Source organism: Echinops telfairi, unplaced genomic scaffold, assembly GCF_000313985.2.
Source record: "Echinops telfairi isolate 266 unplaced genomic scaffold, ASM31398v2 ScPeMD7_2573;HRSCAF=3158, whole genome shotgun sequence".
NCBI lineage: Eukaryota > Metazoa > Chordata > Mammalia > Afrosoricida > Tenrecidae > Echinops > Echinops telfairi.
The window spans coordinates 14,019,110-14,042,544 of NW_022106471.1; the positions used below are offsets into that span (position 1 = coordinate 14,019,110).

Here is a 23,435-nt window from a genome sequence, read left to right on the forward strand (position 1 = left end):
GGCCCACCTCCAGGGAGAAAGAGAAGAAGTTTCCAGAATCCTCATGAGAAGGCCACGCCCACAAGGAGGCATCATCAGGCAGTGACCTGATTGACAGAGTAGAGCCCACCCCTATACTTATTGATCAAGTTGACATGAAGTTATGTAAGGTCAGCAGTTTGAAACCACCATCCGCTCTGTGGGAGAAAGATGAAGCTTTCTCCTCCCATAAAGATTTGCAGTCTTAGAAACCCACAGAGGGAGTTCTACTCTGTCCTGTAGGGTTCTGTCAGGCAGAATGGATTTGATGGTAGCGTGTTCTGTTCACTACTGTTGATGAATATGCGGATTGATTCCAGTTTGGGTATTGTGAATATTGGTGCATCTGCCCGTTGAGACACATGCTCTCGTTTGTTTTGCATAATATAACTTGAGTAGGATTCCTGGGTTCTAGAGTTTGCATATGGTCAATTTTTGAAGATATGCCAAAGTGATTGAATTAATGTAAACTCTTCCATAAGTTTATAAAAATTCTACTTGCTTTGCATTAAGACTAGGGTTTGATATCGACAGTTAAAGTATTAATGGCCCCTGTGATGTAGTGGGTTATACATTGAACGCTAACTGCAGGTCAGGAGTTCGAAACCACCAGCTGTTCCATGGGAAAAAGATGAGACTTTCTATTGCTGTAAAGATTTCCTCTCTGACACCCACGGGAGTAGTTGTACCCTGTCCTGTAGGGTTGTAGTCTACTTGATGGTCATGGGTGAGAGTTAATGGCTAATAAGAGGAATACCTTCTCGTGTTTACTGACCATTGCGATGCTTTATTTATTTCAATCGCATGATCCAGAGGACTGTTTTGATGCTTATCTATAAGATCTTAAGCTTCATTGGCTAACTCAAAAACAAACAAAACCTCATTGCCACCATCGAATTCATGCCGATTCATACCAACCTTGTAGGACAGGGTGAACCCCCCTTGTGGATTTCTGAGACTGTAACTTTACAGGCGTCAAAAGCCTCATCTCTCCCCTACAGAGCAGCTGGTGGTTTTGAACTGCTGACTGTGCAATTGCAGCCCGGCTCCTAACCACTACACCACCAGGACTCCTCATTTGATAAGGCTTAATTATGTAATAGGATTTGAGATGGATGGAAACTAATCAAATCATCATAGTTGGGGGGCGACTGAAGAGAATGATACATTGGGATGCACCAGTCAGCAGATCAGGGCGGAGACTGGACAGACTTTTCTTTGAAGTGTCGGTGTCATGGACTGAGTCCTCTTTGGACACAGAGTTGGGGAATAGGGAAAAATACTTTGGCTTTTTAAATGTCTTATTGAGGCCTACCTGTTAAAATCGTAGTGTTTAGGATGCAATTAGGATGCAGGAAAGGGCCCTGGTTTCACTCGGGACAGGGGTTCTAGTGGCTGTAGTTCTCTTCTGTGGGGATAGTGAGTCGGAGGCGGTTTTCCAAGTGGACCTGACATGGTTGGAGAAACTCCAGCAACGAAAATCATTTGAGGCACTGAAGGTGCAAATAGGATATTTTTGAATGAAAAAGTTTCCCCCCAGTTGGTGCCTTTATTGAGAGAGAGTTCCTACAGTGTGAAGCACAAGAGGAGCAGTGATAGGCACAGCTTACAATTTCTCATAGAACTGCTAGTGGAAGAGCGCTTCACACGAATGCGTAATTATAACTGCGATCAGTACTACAGAATACAATTACAGGGTGCCTTGAGAGCCATTAGCAACAACGTTTTGTGTTAGAAATGCTACACGCATACAAAATATTTGGTGGAGTCAGTGTTTTAAGAGGGAAGGAGATGGTACGGAGTTGTGCTCTGCTGTGCGCCCGTTGTTCTGAGGTGAGAGAAGATGGAATGGGTTTTCATCATGAAGTATCTTTGAAGTACCATTGGCTATGCTCCCCGTTTTACGTGACTTAATTAAGGCTACTGCATTTCAACGTTTATATTTGTATTCCTAATTTTAGATCAGTATACAGATAAAGCTGGCGACGTAGCACTATTCGGCTTTCTGACTCATGCTCACTGGCCTTTTGTGAGGGGCCAGCTCTGAATCAGAACTTTCAATAGACTTCGCCCAAGGACTCAGAGCTGGTTACACTTTGAGGGTGAATCCAATTTTTAAAAATCCCGTTGTCCCGAGGGCAAAATGAGACCATTTTCAAAATTAAACCATTTTTAGAGAGAATTTTAACACTCGTTGAGATGTGTGAAAGAGCACGGTTTAATTCTAGTGAGAAAGGTGGACGACTGACCTGAGCCTCCAGCTGCCGCTGCCTCCGCATTTGTTATGCACTCTCTGCAGATAACGGCAGGGCTAGCAGTGCAGTGGTTGTCTACACACATCTCACTTTACCTGGAATAACCTAGCGGAGACCTTTTGTCCGGACTCCTTTCAGTCTCAGAAGTGTCCCAGATGATATGAAATGCCAGTCCACCTCCCTTTAGGCAGTATATCATCTGTCCATTCAACCACTGGGCTTTAGAGGGTTGCCTTCAGAAAGAGTTAACTAGCTGACTTTTACTGAAAGGGATGCGCTACTGAAAAATTGTCAACATAAATAGTTTTTTAGTTAAATCCATTATGTTGGTAAAGTAAGTGACTAAATGGTGATTTACAAAATAATTAATAATGCATTTCCCAGAAATATAACATCATAGGAAACAGACATACTGGTTTATGCTAAATGAATCCCAATAGCCAGACCCAAAGCTTTACTTCTGGCTTATCAACCAGATGATCTTGAGCAAGTAACTTAACCTCTCTGAGCCCCATTTTCTTCCGTTTTCAAAAGCCGAGTTATGCCCCGTGATAAGGATTAAGAAGAAACATATGTTGGTGACTAGTACAGTTCATTGTACACAGTTGTTCTCTCAGAAATGCCAGACTTCCTCGGAATTTTATAGCATTAGTAAATTAGTGCTGTGATTTAATTATAACAAGTAATTATACTTTTTGGTTGTATTATATATGTGTTAGTCTGTGTAGAGAAAATTATTCATAAGCACTTGTGTATAAGATAGAGCTTGATATAAAAGAGTAATTGTATATTAAGAAAACATCCCAGCCCAGTCCACTTCAAGTCCATAATATCAATTAGCTCATATGTCGGAGGCCAGTCTACAAAGTCTTCTTCAGACTCACGCAGCCATGCAATGATGCTGAATGCAGGAAAATCAGGGCAGTCGGTGGAAAATCTTGTGGATCCAGTGGCAGTGGAGGCATCTCAGTGCTGGCAGGGGTCTCTACATGGCTCCTCCATCTCCAGGGCTCTGGCTCCATCAGCATAGATCCATGTGTCTTGTCAGCAGGGAGAGGAAGCAGAGAGTGTGGGTCTGGCCTCCAGTGAGTTATTTGTCTCCGTAGTGCCTCCAAATGAGGTCATCAAGCTGCGACCTGATTGACAGGCTAAACTCCACGCCTTCACGCATAATAGTCTCAAGTGGATACCAGATTATGTAACTACCAAAATATATAAGAACAGAAATTATGAGTATAATTTTAAGAAATCTATGATACCTTTATAAACAAGGTGAATTTTTTTCTTATGCATTAACTTAGATCACTGAATTATTTACACTTTATCTGGTAATGCGTGTTATTTTTTCTGTGTCCATAATGTCTCTGGTATCAAATTTGAACAGAATTTGCATTCAGCTATTGTTTGAAATTAATAGATGAATCAAAAAAAGATGAGCCAGTCAGATAAGAGCTTCCCCACATCCATATCTACACGGAACATTGGTTCAGACATAGAAATAGGAAACATTCTTCTTCCTTTTATTTCACAGAGCAGCCAAATTTTCCTTGGGAAGGAGTAATGTGGGAGTTCAGAGAAAGGCTAGGTCCTTTTGGCCGACGCATGATCCTTCAAGTCTTAGAGGAAGTGGACATCGTGTTGGGCTTTTGAAGAGAATGGAGAGCCCTAGAAAGGGAGGGAATTGAGTGGTGGAGGCAACACAGTGATGGAAACATGATTTCATTTTGGACCCTGGAGTGCATTGGTGGCTCATATAAGGGTAGTAATATTTTTGAGCATCTCTCTAAAGGATCCTGACTGGTTGGCTAGGGATTCTGTAATGCAGGTGGGGACTTACTGAGTATTTTTAGCAAAATCGCAAACTCACTGCAATCACGTCAGCTTTGACTCATAGCTACCTGTAGGGCGAAGTAGAACTGCCCCTGTGTGTTTCTGAGGGTCTAAGTCTTGACAGGAACAGACATTTCATCCTGAGGAACCACTGGTGGGTTCAAACTGCTGACCCTGGGAGCCCAAGGCATACTCTACTATGCCAGCAGACTCCTTTTATGGAGCAAAGATTGATACCGTTAAAAGGTGTTTGGGAAGGTCAGTCCTGACATAGTGGGCAGGTGAGTCGATGTACAGAAGAAACAGGAAGTAAATACCAATTATGGAATTGTTTCTTTGTAATCAAGAATCGAGTAGCATATGGACATTTTGATGGCTTTATTAAAACATGAAAGTCTTATGTCTGCCTTTTTATGTTATTACTATGTATATATATCTAGATAAAGGGAAAGAAAAGTATTAGCTAAATATTTATTTGTTGTTCAGAATGAGTGTACGGTTTCACAAGAAGTAAAGTACATTCCTTTTGTTTATCTGTACTGATAATAGTCAGCAGGTACTGAGAAGCAACAAAACCCACATGGTAGATGCACACCAGCTTGCGTGATCACGAGGTGTCCATGGGATCAGGTATCAGACATCAAAGACCCAGAACAAAAAATCATATCAGTGTGATTGAGGGGGATGTGCTAAGTGGAGACCCAAAGCCCATCTGTAGACATTTGGACATCCCCTTACAGAAGGGTCACAAGGAAGGGACAAGCCAGTCAGGGCGTCGTATAGCACCGATGAAACGTATAGCTTTCTTCTGGTTTTTTAATGCTTCCTCCCCTTACCCCTCTATTATGGCCTCAGTTCTACCTTACAAATCTGACTAGACCAGAACACGCACCTGCTACAGATAAGAGCCCGCAACACAGGGAATCCAGGACAGATAAACCCCTCAGCACCAATAATGAGACTAGAGCTACCACAGTGACCGACCTATAACCCTGCCCCTGGGGACAAACAACAGAAAAGTGGGTGAAGGGAGACAGGACGACGTAAAATATGAAAATAATAATAATTTATAAGTTATAAGGTTTCATGAGGGATGGAGGGAAAAGAGCTGATATTAAGGGCTCAGGTAGAAAGTGTTTTGAGAATGATGATGGCAACAAATGTACAAATGAGCTTGACACAATGATGGATGGACGGATGGATGGATGGATTGTGCTACGAGCTGTAAGCTTCCCAATAAAATGCGTTGATAATTTTTTTTAAAAGCTAGTAGTAGCACCATGACCAACAGAAAGCCTCTTAGGAGCTTAAATATTAATAACCTTTTGAAGTGTTTAAGAAACTTCACTCTGAAGCTTGGTGCCATTTTTGTTATTACAAGCTATCAGAAAAACGAATGTAGCAGATGAACATAGAACAAAATGGACTGCCAAAAGTGTGATATTTTATGGCTTTAGATTTTAGATTTATGTTTCAGATTTTCTTAGTCATGTTTTAAATATGCCTACATAAGCAATAAATATCTAAATTCCTTCTAAATATAAATTTTAAGTATAATTTTGTGGGCATTTTGCTAGCATCCTGGCATAATAACTTCTAAAATTCATTTTCCAGCAATGAAAGTTTTCTAAATTTATTACTCAAGTGAATTATTTATACTTTCTTTAAATGAGTAAAATGTATTCCTTCCATATTGTTTAGAATGAGACACCTGGCTTAATAATAAGGCAGAACATTTGAAAAAGACTTTTTCTGTTAAAACAAAAAATCTATTATATAAACCTCTACAGCATCCTTTTCTGACGTGGACTAAATAGTAACAAACTCCTACTAGTTGGGATGCAGGCTAAGGTGCTCGAACAAAGAGCATCCCATGTCCTCAATGAATCAAGTCAGGCAGGCGGTATCTCCCAGTGGTTGAGAGTGGACTGGTCCCGCTGTGCCCCAAGGTCATTGCTTTTTGAGTTGTTACTCAGCCAGCCATCAGAACTGCATTGTTCAGCACAGTAGCCAGTAGGCAAGAGAATCCATTTGCATTGTTATTTAAATTAAAGTTACATTCAAAGGCGGGGTTCCTAACTAGCTACCTTGTGGCTCTTGTGGTGCTGGGAGAAAACACCTCCATCTTCTGGGAGGTCAGTGCTTCACTGGAGCTCCGTTTGTCCTCCTCCCTGGTAGTTTCTGCTGGCCCATAACTGGCCCTTCCAAGTTCTAGTCCACAAGAAGTGAGAAACAGCGAGCATAGGAGGCAAATGATTTTGCACATACCTGTTTTGCTTATATTCCATTGAGCAGCGTGTAGTGATGGAGCACACCCTGCTGCCCTGGCAGATTGGAAGTCCTTGACTGAGTGGAGTTGTACTTTGTTAAAATTGGCTTCCCCGTGGCAGGGGGTGGGAAGCATTATTTGACTAAAAGGAAGAAGGTGTGAATGGAAGCTAGAGGACTAAGGTTTCACTCCATCCTACAAAGGGCAAGTGACTCATGTGTGAAATGTTTTTTTTTAATGACCATAATGCGAACCAGCATGAAATCGTGAATATTTTTATGGCATTATTTGAATTATTTTTCAAAGGTTAACAAAATTTGTAGTTGTTCGGACCGAAAGGCCGTATTTTGAACATGTCACTGTTTTTCCCTAATGTATTATTACTTCTATGCCCTACACTTGGGTGTTGGCTTAAGCTACTGCATACTCAAAATCTACTCTAATCCACTGCATGCAATTAGGGCTAGTGTTTATGAAAGGCTTTCAAGAAGTTCATGGGAAAATAGAATTAAAGGGTAGTGGAATTTTCCCAAAAGTTTCCATAAGTGTTCAACAGTAATAGTTTGAGCACTTTTGGAAGTGTGAACAGTGCTAGTGGGTGGTTTGACTGCTCCTTCTCTCCCTTGCCATCGATCCCTCCATTCTCTGAACACATGCTAAGTACTGTTCAGGGTTGATAATAAAAAGCAATCTTTTCACACCCCGTTTCCTATTCTCAGTACTACTCTTTGGAGGAAACAAGAACACGACTTTGAAAGGTTCCACAGCGTTCTGCATTTCTAAATATTGTGTCTCTGTCCAACATTTCTTGATTTATCACGTGGAGGCAAACTGCAGCAGTCGGAAAGGATGCAGCCCGCTTTCGTCCCTTTTCTCTCTCCTTCATTATGATTTATTCTTTGTTCTAGTCAGCGTTACTCTGTTAAATTTGTCCTTGTCCATTCACTCATAGATACTATCTCTGGATTCTCAAATCAGCAATTACAGGCATTTTGGATTTCTTCTTAATTTTCCCCCTCATTTCTTTCTTGTAAATTGTGATGGTTAAACATGTGACCCTTAGTTCTTGGAGCTACATATTTATCTTTTATGGTATTGCCCCTTGCTAGATTCTGAAGTCTCCATTGATCAGGTGGTCACATTTTTTAATGACTACCTAAATATTTTCAGTGAAAAGTCAATGGCAGAGCAGTTAATTGCAGTGTTGTAGCACAGCTCTGCTGTCTACAGTGCAGGTAAAAACAATCTCTTCCTTGTTATGGATTCTTTACTGCTCCTGTGTGTTTGTTTATTTATTTTTTACTTCCCTTCAGCAGTTCAGTCATCCTCCGTTCTGTGGCCGGCTGCCTCTTGTGCACAGGGCCCTCGCTGCAGAGCCCACTCTGTTCTCACCTGTGCTCCAGCCAGGCTCTGCCAGGTAGTTTACAGCTTCACGACAGTCCTAGAATGTCGATCTGCTTTCTTTCTTTCTTTTTTTTTTTTTTTTAGTTGATGCTCTTTATTTTTTTTTTAGAATTGGCCTATCTTTTTTTGAAAAAAATCCCTTTATGATTCATTTTTCTAGTGAGTAGAGAGAAGGTATAAAGGCACGTGCTCATCTCAACATTTGAATTCCCACGTGTGTATGTTGTCATCCCATGCCCGTATCTCTGGGTCCATGGTGACCATACAGATGCTAAACCGTCATGTTCTAATTGCTTTGGATGAATTGTGTATAGAAGTCACTACAAGAGAGTAAAGATAAAAATGCAGGCAAACATGGATATTTTTATGTGAATAAGCCTACATGATAAAAGTTTCATCTATGAGTACAAGTAATTTTGTTTCACTTTTGTTCCACTAGGGAAGATGTATCTCTTCCGATTTGGTGCCATTCTTCATTTCAAGCTGTTCCACAGCTTCACGGGCCAGCATTTCTTGAAATTGACCCACTTGACCATTAGCCCGGCCCAGTGACCCAACGGGCCGATAATGATGGTTACAAACAGTTTCCTTAGGTTAGGAGGCTAATGTTCCCTCTGAACCCTGACGGACTCACCCCCCCCCCCCCCCCCCCCCCCCCACCGCCGTCTGAGTGCTAGAGTGGTGCAATACCTTTAAACTCTTCTTTATCTTTGTAAGAGAACAGTATTGTAAAAATGTCAGAACAATATCCACGTGCCCAGATCACTGGTAAATATCCTGCTGAATTCGAACCTTTTGGCAGTAGCTTGTGCTTCTCCTGGGATCGTATATTTTCACAGAATAATATATTTCAAAGAATATTGGCTTCCACTGTGGAAAATCCATGCCTTTAGAGCAACTTTCAGCCCAAACAACTATGCTTATGTTGTATATTTAAAATATTAGTCATGTTGAGTCCAGGGCCATCCCAAATGTCAGGGGAATGTGTCTCACACAAAAAGAAAAAGGTCTTGTCCCGGGACCCTGGCCCCTCGGTGCATAGGCAGCATTTTCCTGAGAGGATCAATGTGAGTGCATGACCTGGTATCAGCCAGACTTTTGCACAGTGATGGTATCGATAATGGCACAGAAGTCCGTTGGGGAGAACAACAAAGGGAGCTGTGTCAAACTACAGAAATGGATGAACTTGACAGGGAACTTATTAGGCAGACGGGAACAGGCAGTGTGTACCAGGGTCCCAGGGATGCAAAACAGAAACGGTGCTTCCTGACCACAGCCTGAGCCCTGGCACACGTGGTTAATAGCCCCGAGATATATGGCTGCATTTGGCACGAGGCCGGTGCATTATAGGCAGCCAGTCTTGTAGCCGCAGCAGCAGCAGCAGCAGCGGCTGGTGTGCAGAAAACCCCGATACATGTTAGTAATGGATTAATAGGAATAGAACAGATCTTTGCATGCCGAGTCTTCCTCCCCTCCCCAATGTGGTCATGTTTCCCCACCTTCTACTTGCCAGACTCGTGTATATGGAGAGTTCCTTCAGCACCTTGAAGCTGAAAGCCAAAGATACTTCCGGTAGAGAGCACCTGATCACTCTCAGGCTGAAGGCGAAGGTGAGTGCTTGCTTCAACTGCCCCTGAAAGTGCCCTTGTGCGATGAACATGGGGACGTCTTTGGTGCAAAGAATGCGGACTGTTTTCGAAACTCTATGTATCTGGTGCTTGTGAAACTGATATTGGAAAACCTCAGAGAATATTCAGGTTTGTGAAAGCTTAGAGTTAGCTTCAAAGTACCATCATGTGATTTTTGTCACATCCTGTATTTAAAAAAAAAAAGAAGTGGACACTTCCCCTATCCCAAGCCTTCAAGTCTTCTAATGAATTTCCTTTGTAGTTCTTGTCTCCAGCCCCCTGGCCCCAGGCTGTTTGAATATGTGGGCTGACGTGTAGTGGGAAGGCCACGCTTGCACACAGAGAGCCCTTACTGTGGGCTGGTGATGTCTAGCTGCCGCACTGATTCTATTGGCCCAGAGAATGGCTGTTACTCCTTCTTTTTAGCTCTGAGGTTTGAACGTGGAGTAACAAGTGGAGTAAGCAAGTTGAGCATATTAATCATTTACATAGTAATCACCAGGGAAACATTAGAATTTGAAGAAAATCAGGGCATCCAACTTTTTTATTGTTCCAAGGAGTCATCAATCAACTCTATTTCCAAAGATTGTAGTGATGAAAAGATCAATTGTGTTTGTCCTTTTTAAAAATGTGTTTGGCATTTAAGCTTTCCGCAAGAGAAAATTAATATATAAAGCTCTACCGGGTGACACAGAAAAGTGGATATCTTTTAGTGCCTCCAGATCAGACAAGTTGAGAAATGACTCATTCTCTTTCTCACACACAAAATGTTTAGGTATAATTTTAAGAGCCATATGTGATAAGTGTTAGGGAAAAAATGGTGTGATAGATGTCTTATTTGTGAAGTCTTATTTGTAAAATGATTACGTAGCTATCTTGCATTAAAATGGAAATATTAAAGGGATGTGCTCTCGGGAGCTCTAGTAGAGATGCACCTGTGCCCTCCTGAGCGGTCACCTTTGGCCAGTGGCAAGGGTTCTGTCGTGTCCTTCCAAGTGCTATTTGTCTATGACTTTGTACACTAACAAAAGGTGCATTCTTGCTCTGAAAACCAAAGTGAAAGATGTGCATACACTTCCATGACTTTGAAAACACACCTCCATTTACCATCACTGCTTCTTGCCTGCTCCAAACACACACACACACACACACACACACACACACACAATTTCTAGTAGATGCCTTCTATTAAAAAATAAATATATAAATCAAAATAAATAGGAGAAACAGTTGACTCTGTTGTTTTTCATAGCTGCATTTTTATGTTTATTCGATGATAAAGCACCGAGCTATGGTAGTTTATCCCTTCGTTATGAAAGAGTGTCTCAAGGCTTCCTCAGGTGTGGCCAACGTCACCACTATTTCTTAACCACTGTGTGATCAGATGCTGGGGTGGCGTGTGTGATCTGTTCCAGTTTGCATGTACAGTCATGCACTGTCACGTCTGTTCAGGTAATGTCTGATCACCTACACATTCAGGGTCTTGTAGAAAATCCGAAAAACATGACCCAAACCCACCAGCACCAAGTTAATTCCAACTCATAGCGACCTTGTGCAGGCTCTGCAAGGCAGGCATCTGTACAGGAGTAGACGCCCTCCTCTTTTCCAGGCAGGACCACTCATGGGTTTTCAGTGGCCAACTTTGTGGTTCGCAGCTGTCCAGTGGTTACTCCACAGGGCTACCACTGCTCCCAAGATTACCATAGAATTCAGAAATCCTTATCAGAATTCTCTGGAATGTAGTGAACAGCTTTCTGCACACAGTATGTATACATGTTTCTTATGTGCAAAGCAATCGCAATGCCAGGCGTTTAATGATATACATAGAGCCTATATTACATATGTCAGAATAAATGCTTATGTTACTGGCTTCTGGGTGTACTGTACTGTACTTTCTAATTTAAAAATTCACCCAAAGCCCATCTGTAGATAATTGGACATCCCCTTCCAGAAGGGTCACAAGGAAGGAGAAAAACACAGTGTTCCTCTAGTTCTTTAATGCTTCCCCTCTCCACTGCTGCCACCTCCCCCGCCACTATCACGATCCCAGTTCTACCTAACAAACCCAGCTAGACTAGAGCATGTACATTAGTACAGACAAGCGCTTTCAACACACAGAATCCAGGACAGAAAGTAATAATAATTAATAATTTAGCTAGGGTTCATGAGGGTGGAGGGCGGAGGGAAAAAATGAGGAGCTGATATTGAGGGCTCAAAAAGTAAATGTTTAGAAAATGATGATGGCAACATATGTATAAATATGCTTGATACAATTGATGTGTGGATTGTTATAAAAGCTGTAAGAGCCCCCAACAAAAATATTTTAAAAGAAATTATGAAAGTTTCATTATACTCATAAAATTGATCCTGTATGTGTATCTAATGAACATAACGCGTATTTCTTTGATCTCAATAGATACACAATAAAGCCAGCTGCAAACTAGATCAGTCAGGTTTATAATATGCACATTGTACGTATCCGTACTTGCACTTAGAAGAATATGTTTCAAAGATGTCACTGTTTCGTAAACTACACAGTGGACGCATGCTTGTATGTTATATTACACATTGCTACTTGATTTCTGGACTTCTTTTCCTATCAGTTCACATGACACGATAGGCCACCCTGAGTTATACTCAAATGCAGGCTCTTCATCCTCTTTCTGTGTATTGAGTGCGCCTTCATTTAGTATCCTGCGGAGCCACTGACGCTTTACTTGGTAGAGCTACTCCAAGGACCCAGCTGCAATAGACCGTTCATTGCCTGCGTGCGTTCTCAGTGGATGCTTTGCTCTCATTAGAAAATTGAATCTACTCTCTGCAGCATCAAAACCCAAACCCTCTACCGTTGGGTTGGCTCTGACTTTTGGCACCAGAGAGCGTTCTTCCACAGTGCTGCTGGGCAGGTTTGAACCTCCAGCCTTTAGGATTGGCTGTTTGGATTGCCAACAAACTCAAATGGAACTGAATTTTATATGTAGGTATTTTAACCAATGGAAGCCGTCAATGTGCGTTGCTGATTTTTATAGAATTTTACAGACAATAGAGAGCTCTAACACTTTCATTTGAATCCCGCAACCTTCAGACAGGAAACAACCAGAGATGTTCAATAACAGAAGCTCATACAAGCCTCGTTAGCAGGGCTGGGCCTAGAGAAAGCCCAGGTCTCTCTCCCCCCATGATGTAGGAATAACATACAAGCGGTCTTTCCAGTGATCGCAGCGGTTAACGCTGAAGTGCACTAGTCGATGTAGTAAATTGTGTGAAAGAGCGCCCCCCCCCCAAATCTCAGCTTGACTTATTGCGCCCCCCCCCCAAATTAAGCAAATAATACTTTATATGGCATCCTAGATATTTGCCTTTGTGTTATCAGTGCTATGTAGCAAGCTATTACTAGTTAGGGGTATATTGATGATAAACTTCTTTTTAACCCAGCAGTCATTGTAGCTAACTTAATTCCTCTGGAAAGCCTTGACTTCAAATGTGCGTTTGGTTTTTAAATACTGTGTTTAGTTTGGTCCTCTTTTACTTAACCCAAAATAGTACTGAAAAATAGGAAGCTGAAAAAAAAGAAAACCCTAAAACTTATCGTGAGCATGTTGTCAATGTCATAGTTTAGTTTTCCTAAGGTATGTTTTGTTCATTGAGTTTAACTTTTTTGTAGGAAAACGAGTATGATTGAATTATATGTGACTTCGAGGAATCCTAGAATTGAATATTAAAGAAATTAGCAGGGCAGTTCTCTCATGAGAACAAGAATTTTAAGAAAAACCACCTTTTGTGTTTGTTAACTTGGAAGCATGACTTGTCCCATGACTGTCTTTAGGGATTCCACTGTTTAAGATACTACTTTTAGTACAAGTAACTGAAAAATTAATTTCCTGTTTACCAAGCTTAAAAAGATTTTTTCCTCAAAAATATTTCTTAACTTTTGTTTTTCCTTTAGAAGCCAGAGAGCTGTTTAGTTGTCCATTTTTATCTACTTGCCCAAACAATTGTCTTATGTAGAAAATCATTGTTAATTATTAGTAAGCTGTGTGGGTTTATTGTTTTGTGCATATCTGGAATCTTCTAAGGAAGTCTGCCTATTGAGACGGTGATGGAAGCAATTTGAGATAAAAATTTTAGAACTGGCAGGAAGTTAAATATCAACCAGTTCGACATCTCACTTGCGAGAGAAGCAAAACTGAGACTTAGTGTAGTTCACCCCACAAATCACAGTGTCAACAACTGACTTGGCGCTGGCGCGATTCTTCTCGACGCCAACTGTCTTGTTCCACCCCACCCCCAACCCCCAGGCACCAAATTGGGCCCCTCCTGATCCTCACTTGAGACTTTTGACCTGCTCTCGTAACAGTGGATTCAAAATTAAGTTTGGTACATATAGGTTTATAATACTTTTTCCTTAATGTGTTCAGGTTTACTAAAATACCGTATGTGAACGGACTACACAGAAACAAACGTGACCTAGTTCATGTGTTGTTGTTGTTGTTTTTTTATAGTACCCAGCAGAACCACCAGATTGTGTCGTGGATTTTCCTGTACCCTTTCCTGTTTCTTGGACGCCCCAGGTAAACCCTGAAATTTATTGGGACTAAAACGTGGATTTCATTTGCTGGCACGTAGTCCTCCACATTATGGAGTGATCGCTGTTTTTCAGTTTTGGTTGAGCATGTATTTTATAAGTCAGTTTTCTGCAGCTCCTCTTTCAGATATACTGAATGGCCTTATTCTGTCTACACAGGGACACACACACACACACACACACACGCACGCTGCCCCCTGACCCTAATATGTCATTGTAGGGAAGCATATGGAAACTCGTTTGATGTTGCCATTGCATTTAAGTCCTAGAGAGCACTGAGCAGAAAGCGGACAATTTGGTAAGATTTCCCATATGGCCAGGACTCACCACCGATCAACATAATAGTGGACGATACTTTTCATACGACAGCGAGTTATGACTGAATAGCTAAACTCTGCTGTATCACTTCAGTTTTCTTTAAGTTCCCTCTCTTTTTTCTTTTTAAAATCATTTTATTAGGGGATCATACAACGCTTATCACAGTCCATACATCCATCCATTGTATGTCAAGCACATTTGTACATTTGTTGTCCTCATCATTCTCAAAACATTTGCTTTCTACTTGAGCCCTTGGTATCAGCTCCTCATCCTCCCCCCCATGAACCCTTGGTAATTTATAAATTATTATTTTGTTTAAGTTCTTCTTTCATTCTTGAACTTCAGCTATTTTTTGCAAGCTTTGAAATGCTTACATTTTGCATGAAGATAGAAGAAATTCTTTTTCTGGCTGCCAATTATGTTCTGAGTACATGGGTGGGATCTAGCTAGATAATGTATGTAGAGTCCTTTGTAAACTGTAGCGTTATACCGTGTGAGGTGGTATGATTACCAGCAATCATGAGTGTGTGTGTGTGTGTGTGTGTGTGTGTGTGTGTGACGTGTAAGCTGTGCTGAGTGGTTGTGGGATGAATAATGGGCTTCACCCTTTCCATGAAGTGAGTTGTGGCCGTTGGTGACAAAACAGAAAATTTCTAGAGAAAAAAAAAATCCTTAGTGACATTTTACAGGCATTCTCTAAATTGAGGCTGCTATAATTCTGATGAAATTCATATAAAAATTTACGAGGGGTACCCCCCTCAAAACAGGGATTTATTTTCCCCAAAGCTGTGTATTTTAAATATTTTTACAAAACAACCTTCCCACCTTCGAAGTACTCTCCATGACACTTACGACATTTGTCAGATCTGGGAGTCCATTCTTGGAAACATTTTCAAACTCATCTGTTTGGATGGCTGACAGAACCTCACTCACATTTTTCTTCACCTCTTCCATGTCATCAAATTGCTGTCCTTTCATGTCCCTTTTCATTCACAGAAACAAAAAGGAGTGCATGGAATGAGGTCAGGTGGGGCAAGAGAGGCATGCTGTTTTTTTGCCAAAAACTGGCACACTGAGATGCATTGCCGTGGCAGCAAAAACGTCCCCCGTGTGCCACAAATCAGGTCTTTTTGTCACACACTGTTATGCAATCTTTGCAGAACCTTTAAATCGAAATCTTGATTAGCAGTCTGACCTGGTGGAATGAACTCAAAATATACTAGACCCTTCACATCAAAAAATAAATGAGCATTGTGTAGGTCTTTGATTTCACTTGACTGGCTTTGGGGGGCGGGGTGACAATGGTGTCTTCCACTGGCTTGATGTTTGCTTTGGGGGTCGTTAGAATGGCACCGTGTCTTGTCACCGGTAGTGACCCTGGGTCCAGAAGTCTGGGTCACTTCAGAGCTGTTCTTTCAGAGCACGGCATGTTCTTTTTCCTGCTCGGTGGGAACTGAGGCACGTATTTCATAGCGGCTTCTCATTACCAAATCTTCTGTTAACGTTTGCTGAACTGAGCTCAGAGGGTCCAGATCACATCCCCTTCTCTTCCATAGTCTGTCATAAGTCTTCAAGCACAAGTGCACAGATTTTTGTCAAGATTTTCTTCCATTTGGGAAGTTGACGGATGTCCAGAATGAGGTTTATCATCCATCGACATTTCATCTTTTTTGAAATGAGAAAACCACTTGCATGCTTGAGTTTTTCCCATAGCGCTGTCCTTGTAAGCTGTTCAACAGCACAACGGTTTCTGTGGCACTTTTCCTGAGCAGGAAACAAAATTTCACAGCCACACGCTGTTCTCTTAAATCAGCCATCACCAAAAAAGAGGTTCAAACAAAACTGCTTTTATGAAAAAATTCACTGTGACCATAGAGAACCTTTCCAGGCAACACCACTGGGTGCACTAACTCAGAACAAGTAGCTCAGTGCTCACCTACCTTGAAGTGTGTACCATGAAAGCTCCTAACGGGGCTTTTTTCTGTTTTGGGTTTGGGGGAAAGCGTCCCCCCTCGTGTACTTGCACTCAAAATGTGTGACTAGAGTATTTGTCTTGTTTATGAGCTCCATTAAAAAAATGCCTAACAGAACTAAAGTAGTCCTGTGAAAGGTGTAAGTTTTCTCCCCCAGTGGAAACGGAGAATGTATACCGCAAACACTATGAAAAATAAAATATAAAAACGGGGTAGCAAATGATTCTATGTTTTATATTTTGATAAATGCTCTAAGTATGTAAGATACTGCATTGACTTAAAAAAAAGAACTGGAATTATATAAATCTGCACATCTGTCTTATTTTTTAAAAAATATATTTTATACTTGATTCTCTAAAACTTTTGCTTTATGGTTTAAATATGTCAGGAGAAAATATTACCTATGCTGTCTTTTGTTCAGGTGACCATTCTGTAAGTTATGCCTTAATCTGTGTCACCCTTCCAAAGTGAGGAATATGTTTTTCATGCGGTCTTATATGAGGGGACTTCACAAGTCCATGGAGAAATCCCATTGATCATTGTTTTTCTGTGAACCTTTTGAAGATACATTCTCTCGACTGGAAAATGTTCAGTCTGCATGCCAAGATGTTGAGCACTTCGCTCTTTCGCAGAATGAGTGTGTGAGTTTTCTCCTGGTGTTGCCAGTAGGCGTCCCTTGTCGTCAGCAGAATGAAGCAGGGCATGGCCTTTTGCTCTCCTCACGTGGTTATCTTTGAGCCCCTGCTGCGGCGACTGTGTTGTTCCCTCTCTTGCTAATCCTCTAGTTTCCGTGATGTCCTTTTCCAAGGACTGGCCTCTCCGATAACATGTCCAAGGTGTGTGAGAAGAGGTGGCACTGACCTGGCTTCTCAGGCGCGTCCTGGCCATGCTTCCTGCAAGTCAGATTGTTTGTTCTTTTGGCAGTCCATGGAACTGTCTGCATCCTGCACCAGCACCACGACGCAAACGCACCGATTCTTCTTCAGTCGCTCTTAGTTCATGTCTGGCATTCACTTCCATAAATAGGCATAAAATGAATGTTTCTCTTAAATCAAATTTGAGTTTTAGATTCAATTTTGTCACACAGGTTTTCTACAAACTCCAAGTAAACTTGGAATAATTAATAGTAGCTGGAATGTCATAACTTCCATTGTCAAATTATAGACTACGTCGAATAGTCTTAGCAAAGAACCAATAAAACTTATGACTCCTTTGTAACAAATAAAACTTACAACTCCTTATAGCTCAGATTTGACTGATGTCCATACATTGCTGTATTTACTTCAATTGTACCTCATTGTCTCTTAGAAATAAAATGTTCAAGAAGCCAGTAGGATCCCACCTTATTTCCCACTTTTTCTTATTCCTTCTTTACTCTCTTTCTAGGAAACTACTTCCCAGAAATTAATGTGTGTGCTTGTCATAATGTTTTGAGGGAACTAGAGGGGTTGCACTTGTTTATACTATAGTCTATAACATTTGTATTCTGACTTAAAATATATGCACACATTGTTTCTAAGATTTATCCATGGTACACGAGTGTGTCTATATGTTTCTTTTAAATATTTTATTTCACTTTATGATTCAGTGACTTAATTTATCTGTTGGCCTACAGATAAACTTGCTTATCTTTTTTCAAAAACTTATTTACAGTAGTTCCGTGAACATCTTTATACATGTTTTCTTATGTATGTCCATGAGACTTCTGTTGTTCCTGAAAGTGAAAATGCTGACATAGCGGAAGAGGGACCGCTTCACAATTATGAGACGTTGTCCCATTGCCTTCCCACAGCTTGATCCCCCCATTGCCTTCCCAGTTTGATCCCCCCATTGCCTTCCTACAGCTTGATCCCCCCATTGCCTTCCCACAACTTGATCCCCCCCATTGCCTTCCCACAGCTTGATCCCCCCATTGCCTTCCCAGTTTGATCCCCCCATTGCCTTCCCACAACTTGATACCCCCATTCCCTTCCCACAGCTTGATCCCCCCACCCAAGAGTGTAGTCATTCCACTTTTTCAACAGAAATTGATGGAATATCATTGTTCATAATTATTTCCTAGTTTTAGAACATACTTATTTTCCTTTATTGTGAGCATTCTTCCGTATATATTCTGTTTTTATGCGAGTTCTTTTTTGGTGGTGTTAGCATACAGGCTAGGTGTTGTGTCCGCAGTTTGAAACTACCAGCTGCTCCAGGAGAAAGCCGAGGCTTTCCTTCCACTCCTGCACAGAGCTCGTCTCGGAAACCCACAGGGCAGGTCTGCTGTGCCCATGGAGGCGCTATGATCCGAATCCACTCAATGGCAGCGAATGAGAGTCCTTTTTCGGCACTTGGGTTGTAGAGAGAGCATGTCTTTTAATTTCACATAGGATCGCTTATGTCACAAAGAAGTGTACCTTTTCACGTGGTCGTATTCACCAGTCTCGTGTGTTTGTGCATTTTGTGACTCGGATAGAGAGCCTCTAATATTTTGATTGGAAAAAGACCTTTTCCCACTGTTTGAGGCAAACATTCCTCTACGAGCCGGCCTCGCCTCGATGCCTCTGAGTGAGCTTTTCCCTTGAAGTGTGAGACAGGGACAGGGTGCCCTCGTCCACTTTATGTAGGGCCGTAGGGTTTGGATGTACTATGTCCATCTGTGGCGTCGGCGGTGATTTCAGGTTCTTTCTCTCTCTGACAAGGTGCCCTTAAAATGGCCTCAAGAGTAAGGCCCCGGAGAGGACAGTGCAGGGGGCAGTGCTTCCTTGCTGCACATCGGAGCTGACTGAATGGCACCTAGCCACCACCACAACGCGAACGATTTGAGCATTAATCTATACATCTATATACATATACACACACAAACGCATGTCAATATATTCACCTTTGGTTTTAGAGCCCTGTAAGTATGTTGCGGGTGCCATGGGGAAAATGCACTCTTGAATCTTCTAGACTGAATAAGAGTGTTGGCAGTATTGGCTTAGATTTCGAAAGAAAAAAAAGCAGTTTCGGACTTCTTTGCTGCATGTAATGCTTGTTCATCGCCCGCCTGGAGACAATTCTGATTGCAGGAGTTATTTTTTAAAACAAATTCTCATCAGCTGCGTGTCTGAAGCAGCATACGTGTGACTGCCGTTGTTCTCCGGGCCCGTAAACACAACAAAACAGAAATCCTTGTCTGCCTTTGTGCATTGCCTCTGGACTTTAAACTTGGAAGATCTTTATTTTCCTTTCCCTTTGTCAAATACCAGGCATGGCTTTGTGGCATCCATATTAAAAGTGGGTAATTTTCCGTATGGTCCCTGTCCTCCCGCTGGGTTGATAATGTTTTGATGTATTTTCCGTTTGCTCTGATGAGAGGTCTGCTGGTGCCGCGCTGACACATTCATTTGGATGACTAATTATAACTTGCACCACGTCAAGCTGAAGATGGCGGGGTTTTGTGCGTCATGACAAGCCTAGTAGCCAGTGCAGGTGTCTCACAGCATGATCAGCAGCAGCCAGTGTATTCTGGCTCCGAGGAGACATTTCACGTGGGGAGAAATCAGCACCAAGGGCAATGCTGCTGCTCCGCCACTGCCGCCGCCGACCAGCCCAGTGCTGCTCCTGGACGCGTCTCCGGACGCCTCCTCCCAGAGGCTGACTCCGTTTACCCAGCGACGTTTCCTTAGGGGTTTTAGCATCGAAGGGAAGTAACCTGCCGTGATTTTTATCAGGTTCTACCCGCCAGCATCACAAACGCCCCGAAATGTGTCTTCAACAATCTGCTACCTCTTTGTCACGAATGGGGACACTGATGACTAACGAGGTCACAGGATGAACGCCCAAACGTCCATTGTTAAGTGCACGGGGTACTAGTGCATATATGTAAAGCAAAATCCATTCAATCCAGGTCGTTGGCCAAAAAATAGCTTCTGAAAATGCGATTCTGCCTGTAAATGTGTCATTAAGTGCAAACTTGCTAATACCTCCTTGCCACGGCGGTTGGGGTCTTCTGATCTGGTTTGATGCCCACATGCAGTGGTCTCTATATTTTTTATCGGGGAAATCTGATACTCTTGGAAGAATGCCATGGCTGCAAGAAGAGGAAAAGTAATGATAAAGCCGATCATCTGATGGCGAATGAAGAATTTGTAATTAAAGGAAACAGTCCTTTTACATAGCGGGGAGCAGGATCCATTAGTTAGAGCAGCAGACTAGCAGTTGGGTGTCCTAGGCTCTGTTTACAGTTCAGCCATTGACTTAATTGTACAATTTCTAACACGCCACATGACTCGCCCTTTGCCTACGAACTTTCTCTCTTTCCCCAGAGATGCGGAGACAAAGACAGACAGACAGTGCCGGGCAAAGGAAGTCTCAGTCGCCCACACTCAGGGTCCCTGGCAGAGGGCCCATGGTGAGCAGGTGACCTTTCCGTTGGCCGGTCTCCTTGGCTGTCTTTGTTGAGCTTCATAGCACAAGGTTACATTTTCACCCCGAGGTTGGCAAATTCAATATGGTTTTGCTTGCCTAGCATCCTTATGGCTGCCACAGCAACAGCTTTAAGAGGCAGAGGCAACAAGATAGGACTTGAACTCATGCTTGAGATAAAGGTAAATTGATAGAGAAAAGATTGCTGGAGTCAGGTGATCTATTATATTTGGTCACCTATTTTCTTCTTTAAAAAAAAATCATTTATTTAAAAAGTACCCTTCATTGATAGTCTTTCTCTCACTCATACATAGAATATATGTGGGTGTATGCAAAATTAAGAACACATAAAATCACCTTTAATGTCTTTATTTAGTATTGAAATTTCACTGGATATATTTCTCTCTCTCTCCCCAGGTGACCTCCTATTAGCTGATTCTTTGGTCCTCTGATTCATAGCATTGTAAGCCCTTGTAGCTTGTTTGTTTGTTTGTTTATGTGTGGCCTGAGGACTTTCATCTTTGATAATGAGGAGTTATTATTATTTTTTGAAAACCCTCCCCCCATGCATACTTTCTCTCTCCCTGTTTCCCCCGGTTGGTTGGATTGTAGCTTCTCTGATGTCAATATTCAGTCTCTGTCACTGCACGCATGTGTGTGCACGTGTCTAGAAGGGGACCTGCTCACGCAGTGGTTAGGGAGTGGCTGCTCATGGACAGGTTTATGGTCAGACAGACCCCGTGGCTCCAGGGGAACGGCCTGGCCATGCGTTCCTGAAAGAGTCCAGCCTGGAAACCCAGTGAGGCAGCTCTGCTCGCGCTCCTGGCTCCCTGAGCGTCGGAGGTAACTCGGGCACGTCACCATGTCTGGAAACCCAGCGAGGCAGCTCTGCTCGCGCTCCTGGCTCCCTGAGCGTCGGAGGTAACTCGGGCACGTCACTATGTCTGGAAACCCAGTGAGGCAGCTCTGCTCGCGCTCCTGTCTCCCTGAGCGTCGGAGGTAACTCGGGCACATCACCATCTCTGGGAGAGAAGCCAGGCAGCTTTAGCATCGACAACTTTTCTTCGTGACCTTGATTTCTGTTGTTCCTTAGTTAGCATTTGTCCATTTTTCACCCCCATGTCCTTAGTTTTTAATGTATTTAAAACTCATTCAACACTCAGTTCTCCATCTGTATCTTTTAATAATTCCCGTCAGGCATTACTTTACTTTTTATTTTTTTCTGGAAAATGCCCCCATCTCTATCTACTAGCCTTCCTAAAGCAGGTTTTCACTCCTCTCGTGCTAATTCCTAAGAGTTTCCCTCATAAATATGACAACTTAATTTATCCTCGGGCATATTAATAATAGACTTTTGCCTGTTTTCCACTAAATGCTTTCTATTGTCTTGAGTTGCTTTCCACCCTAGACTTTTAGAATCCCTGACTATCGACTCATGATTAAAAGCCAGGGATGAACACACTGCTCTGGAAGTTTTGAGTTCCTGGCTGGGACTTGGGAACGGTGACCTTCATTGGTTGCACAGTGGTTTGGATAGGCGTCCTCTTGAGGAATCCCAAATGACAACATCGTGGAGCCATTGTGATTAATTGGTTGGTTGGCTGGTCCTGTTTCTTAGAGGAGACTTCCAAACTTCGTGCCTGGCAGGTAGGACTGGCCTCCTGTTTCCTGGCAGCTGAATGGGGAAGAAGGCCAGGAGATGCAGCATTACGTACTTTCCATGTGCTGCTGTCCTCCTGTGCTCAGTAGTGCAGATGACACTCACCTGTACCTGACATTTCCTAATCTGGTGACCCTGAGTGTAAAATCCTCCAAATATGATCACTCCAGCGGGTGAACAGCAGGGGCATGAAATGGGGTTGAGTGTCCAGGAGGTCTAGCTCTTTACCCTAATTGTAGACATCCCACCAGGTGGGGCTGCACGGGCAATGACTTTCTGAAGTAGGCCGAGCCAGTGCAATACAGGTAGCCCCCAATTCCCAACAGGGCTCCCTTCTTACTCTTCTGCCCTCAGTTGGCCCTGATGTCAGTTGAATGTCTCACCCTTGAAGTGTAGACATCTTTATAAATTTCCCCTTTGTCGCTGTGGGTTGGGCACAATTTGTATAAACCTACAGTTATATAAATTGAATACAGTTATATTTGAATCCATACGTGTATAAAAATGCACAAAGTAAAAAAATTTACTCCGATGCTGAATAGATGACAGGCAAATTTGGCCGATTGCAAGAATCACTCCGCTTGTGGAAGGTTCAGGGTCATCTGGATCATCCCTGGGAATGGGGTTGGCATTTCCAGTCGAAATTTTGCACATAGCACCCCCTGATTTCTAGTCAAGATTAGTGGACGTTGTGTGGGGGCTCCTGTGCCATTTCTCTTCATGTACAGCCTCCTGAACCTCCCCATGATGGCTTTTAACCAGCCTCATTCTCATGACTGCTTCTATTCTGTAGTATTTTTTCCTCTTCAAAATCCATTACATCCTAACCTGTCAGTTCCTCTTGTGATCTGTATACCTTATCAGTGATACCAAGTTCAAAGTTCAGCATCTTTGCCATACAGCGGATTTTTTTCACTTATCCCTTCTCTCATCTTGTCCTATTCCAATTTTCTACTTCTCCTGCATGCCTTTTTCCATGACTCCCTCCCAGGAAGAGAGTCAGTGTTTCAGATGCACTGATGGTCTTAGGTCTGAATCCGTATATAACTTGAATGTATCATGAAACATGGCTCGTAACTGGGACCCATTGAAGGCACCCCCCC

At 42.4% G+C, this 23,435-nt stretch overlaps 1 protein-coding gene across 1 annotated transcript in view; it reads left to right on the forward strand.

Annotated features, from left to right (window-relative positions):
* Nucleotides 1–23,435, forward strand: part of FANCL (FA complementation group L) — a 154,150-nt gene that overhangs the window by 112,057 nt on the left and 18,658 nt on the right. Inside the window, exons 8-9 of the mRNA XM_030886650.2 lie at nucleotides 9,290–9,386; nucleotides 13,907–13,975. Coding sequence (XP_030742510.1) covers nucleotides 9,290–9,386; nucleotides 13,907–13,975 — 166 coding nt within the window. The remainder of the gene's footprint in view (nucleotides 1–9,289; nucleotides 9,387–13,906; nucleotides 13,976–23,435) is intronic.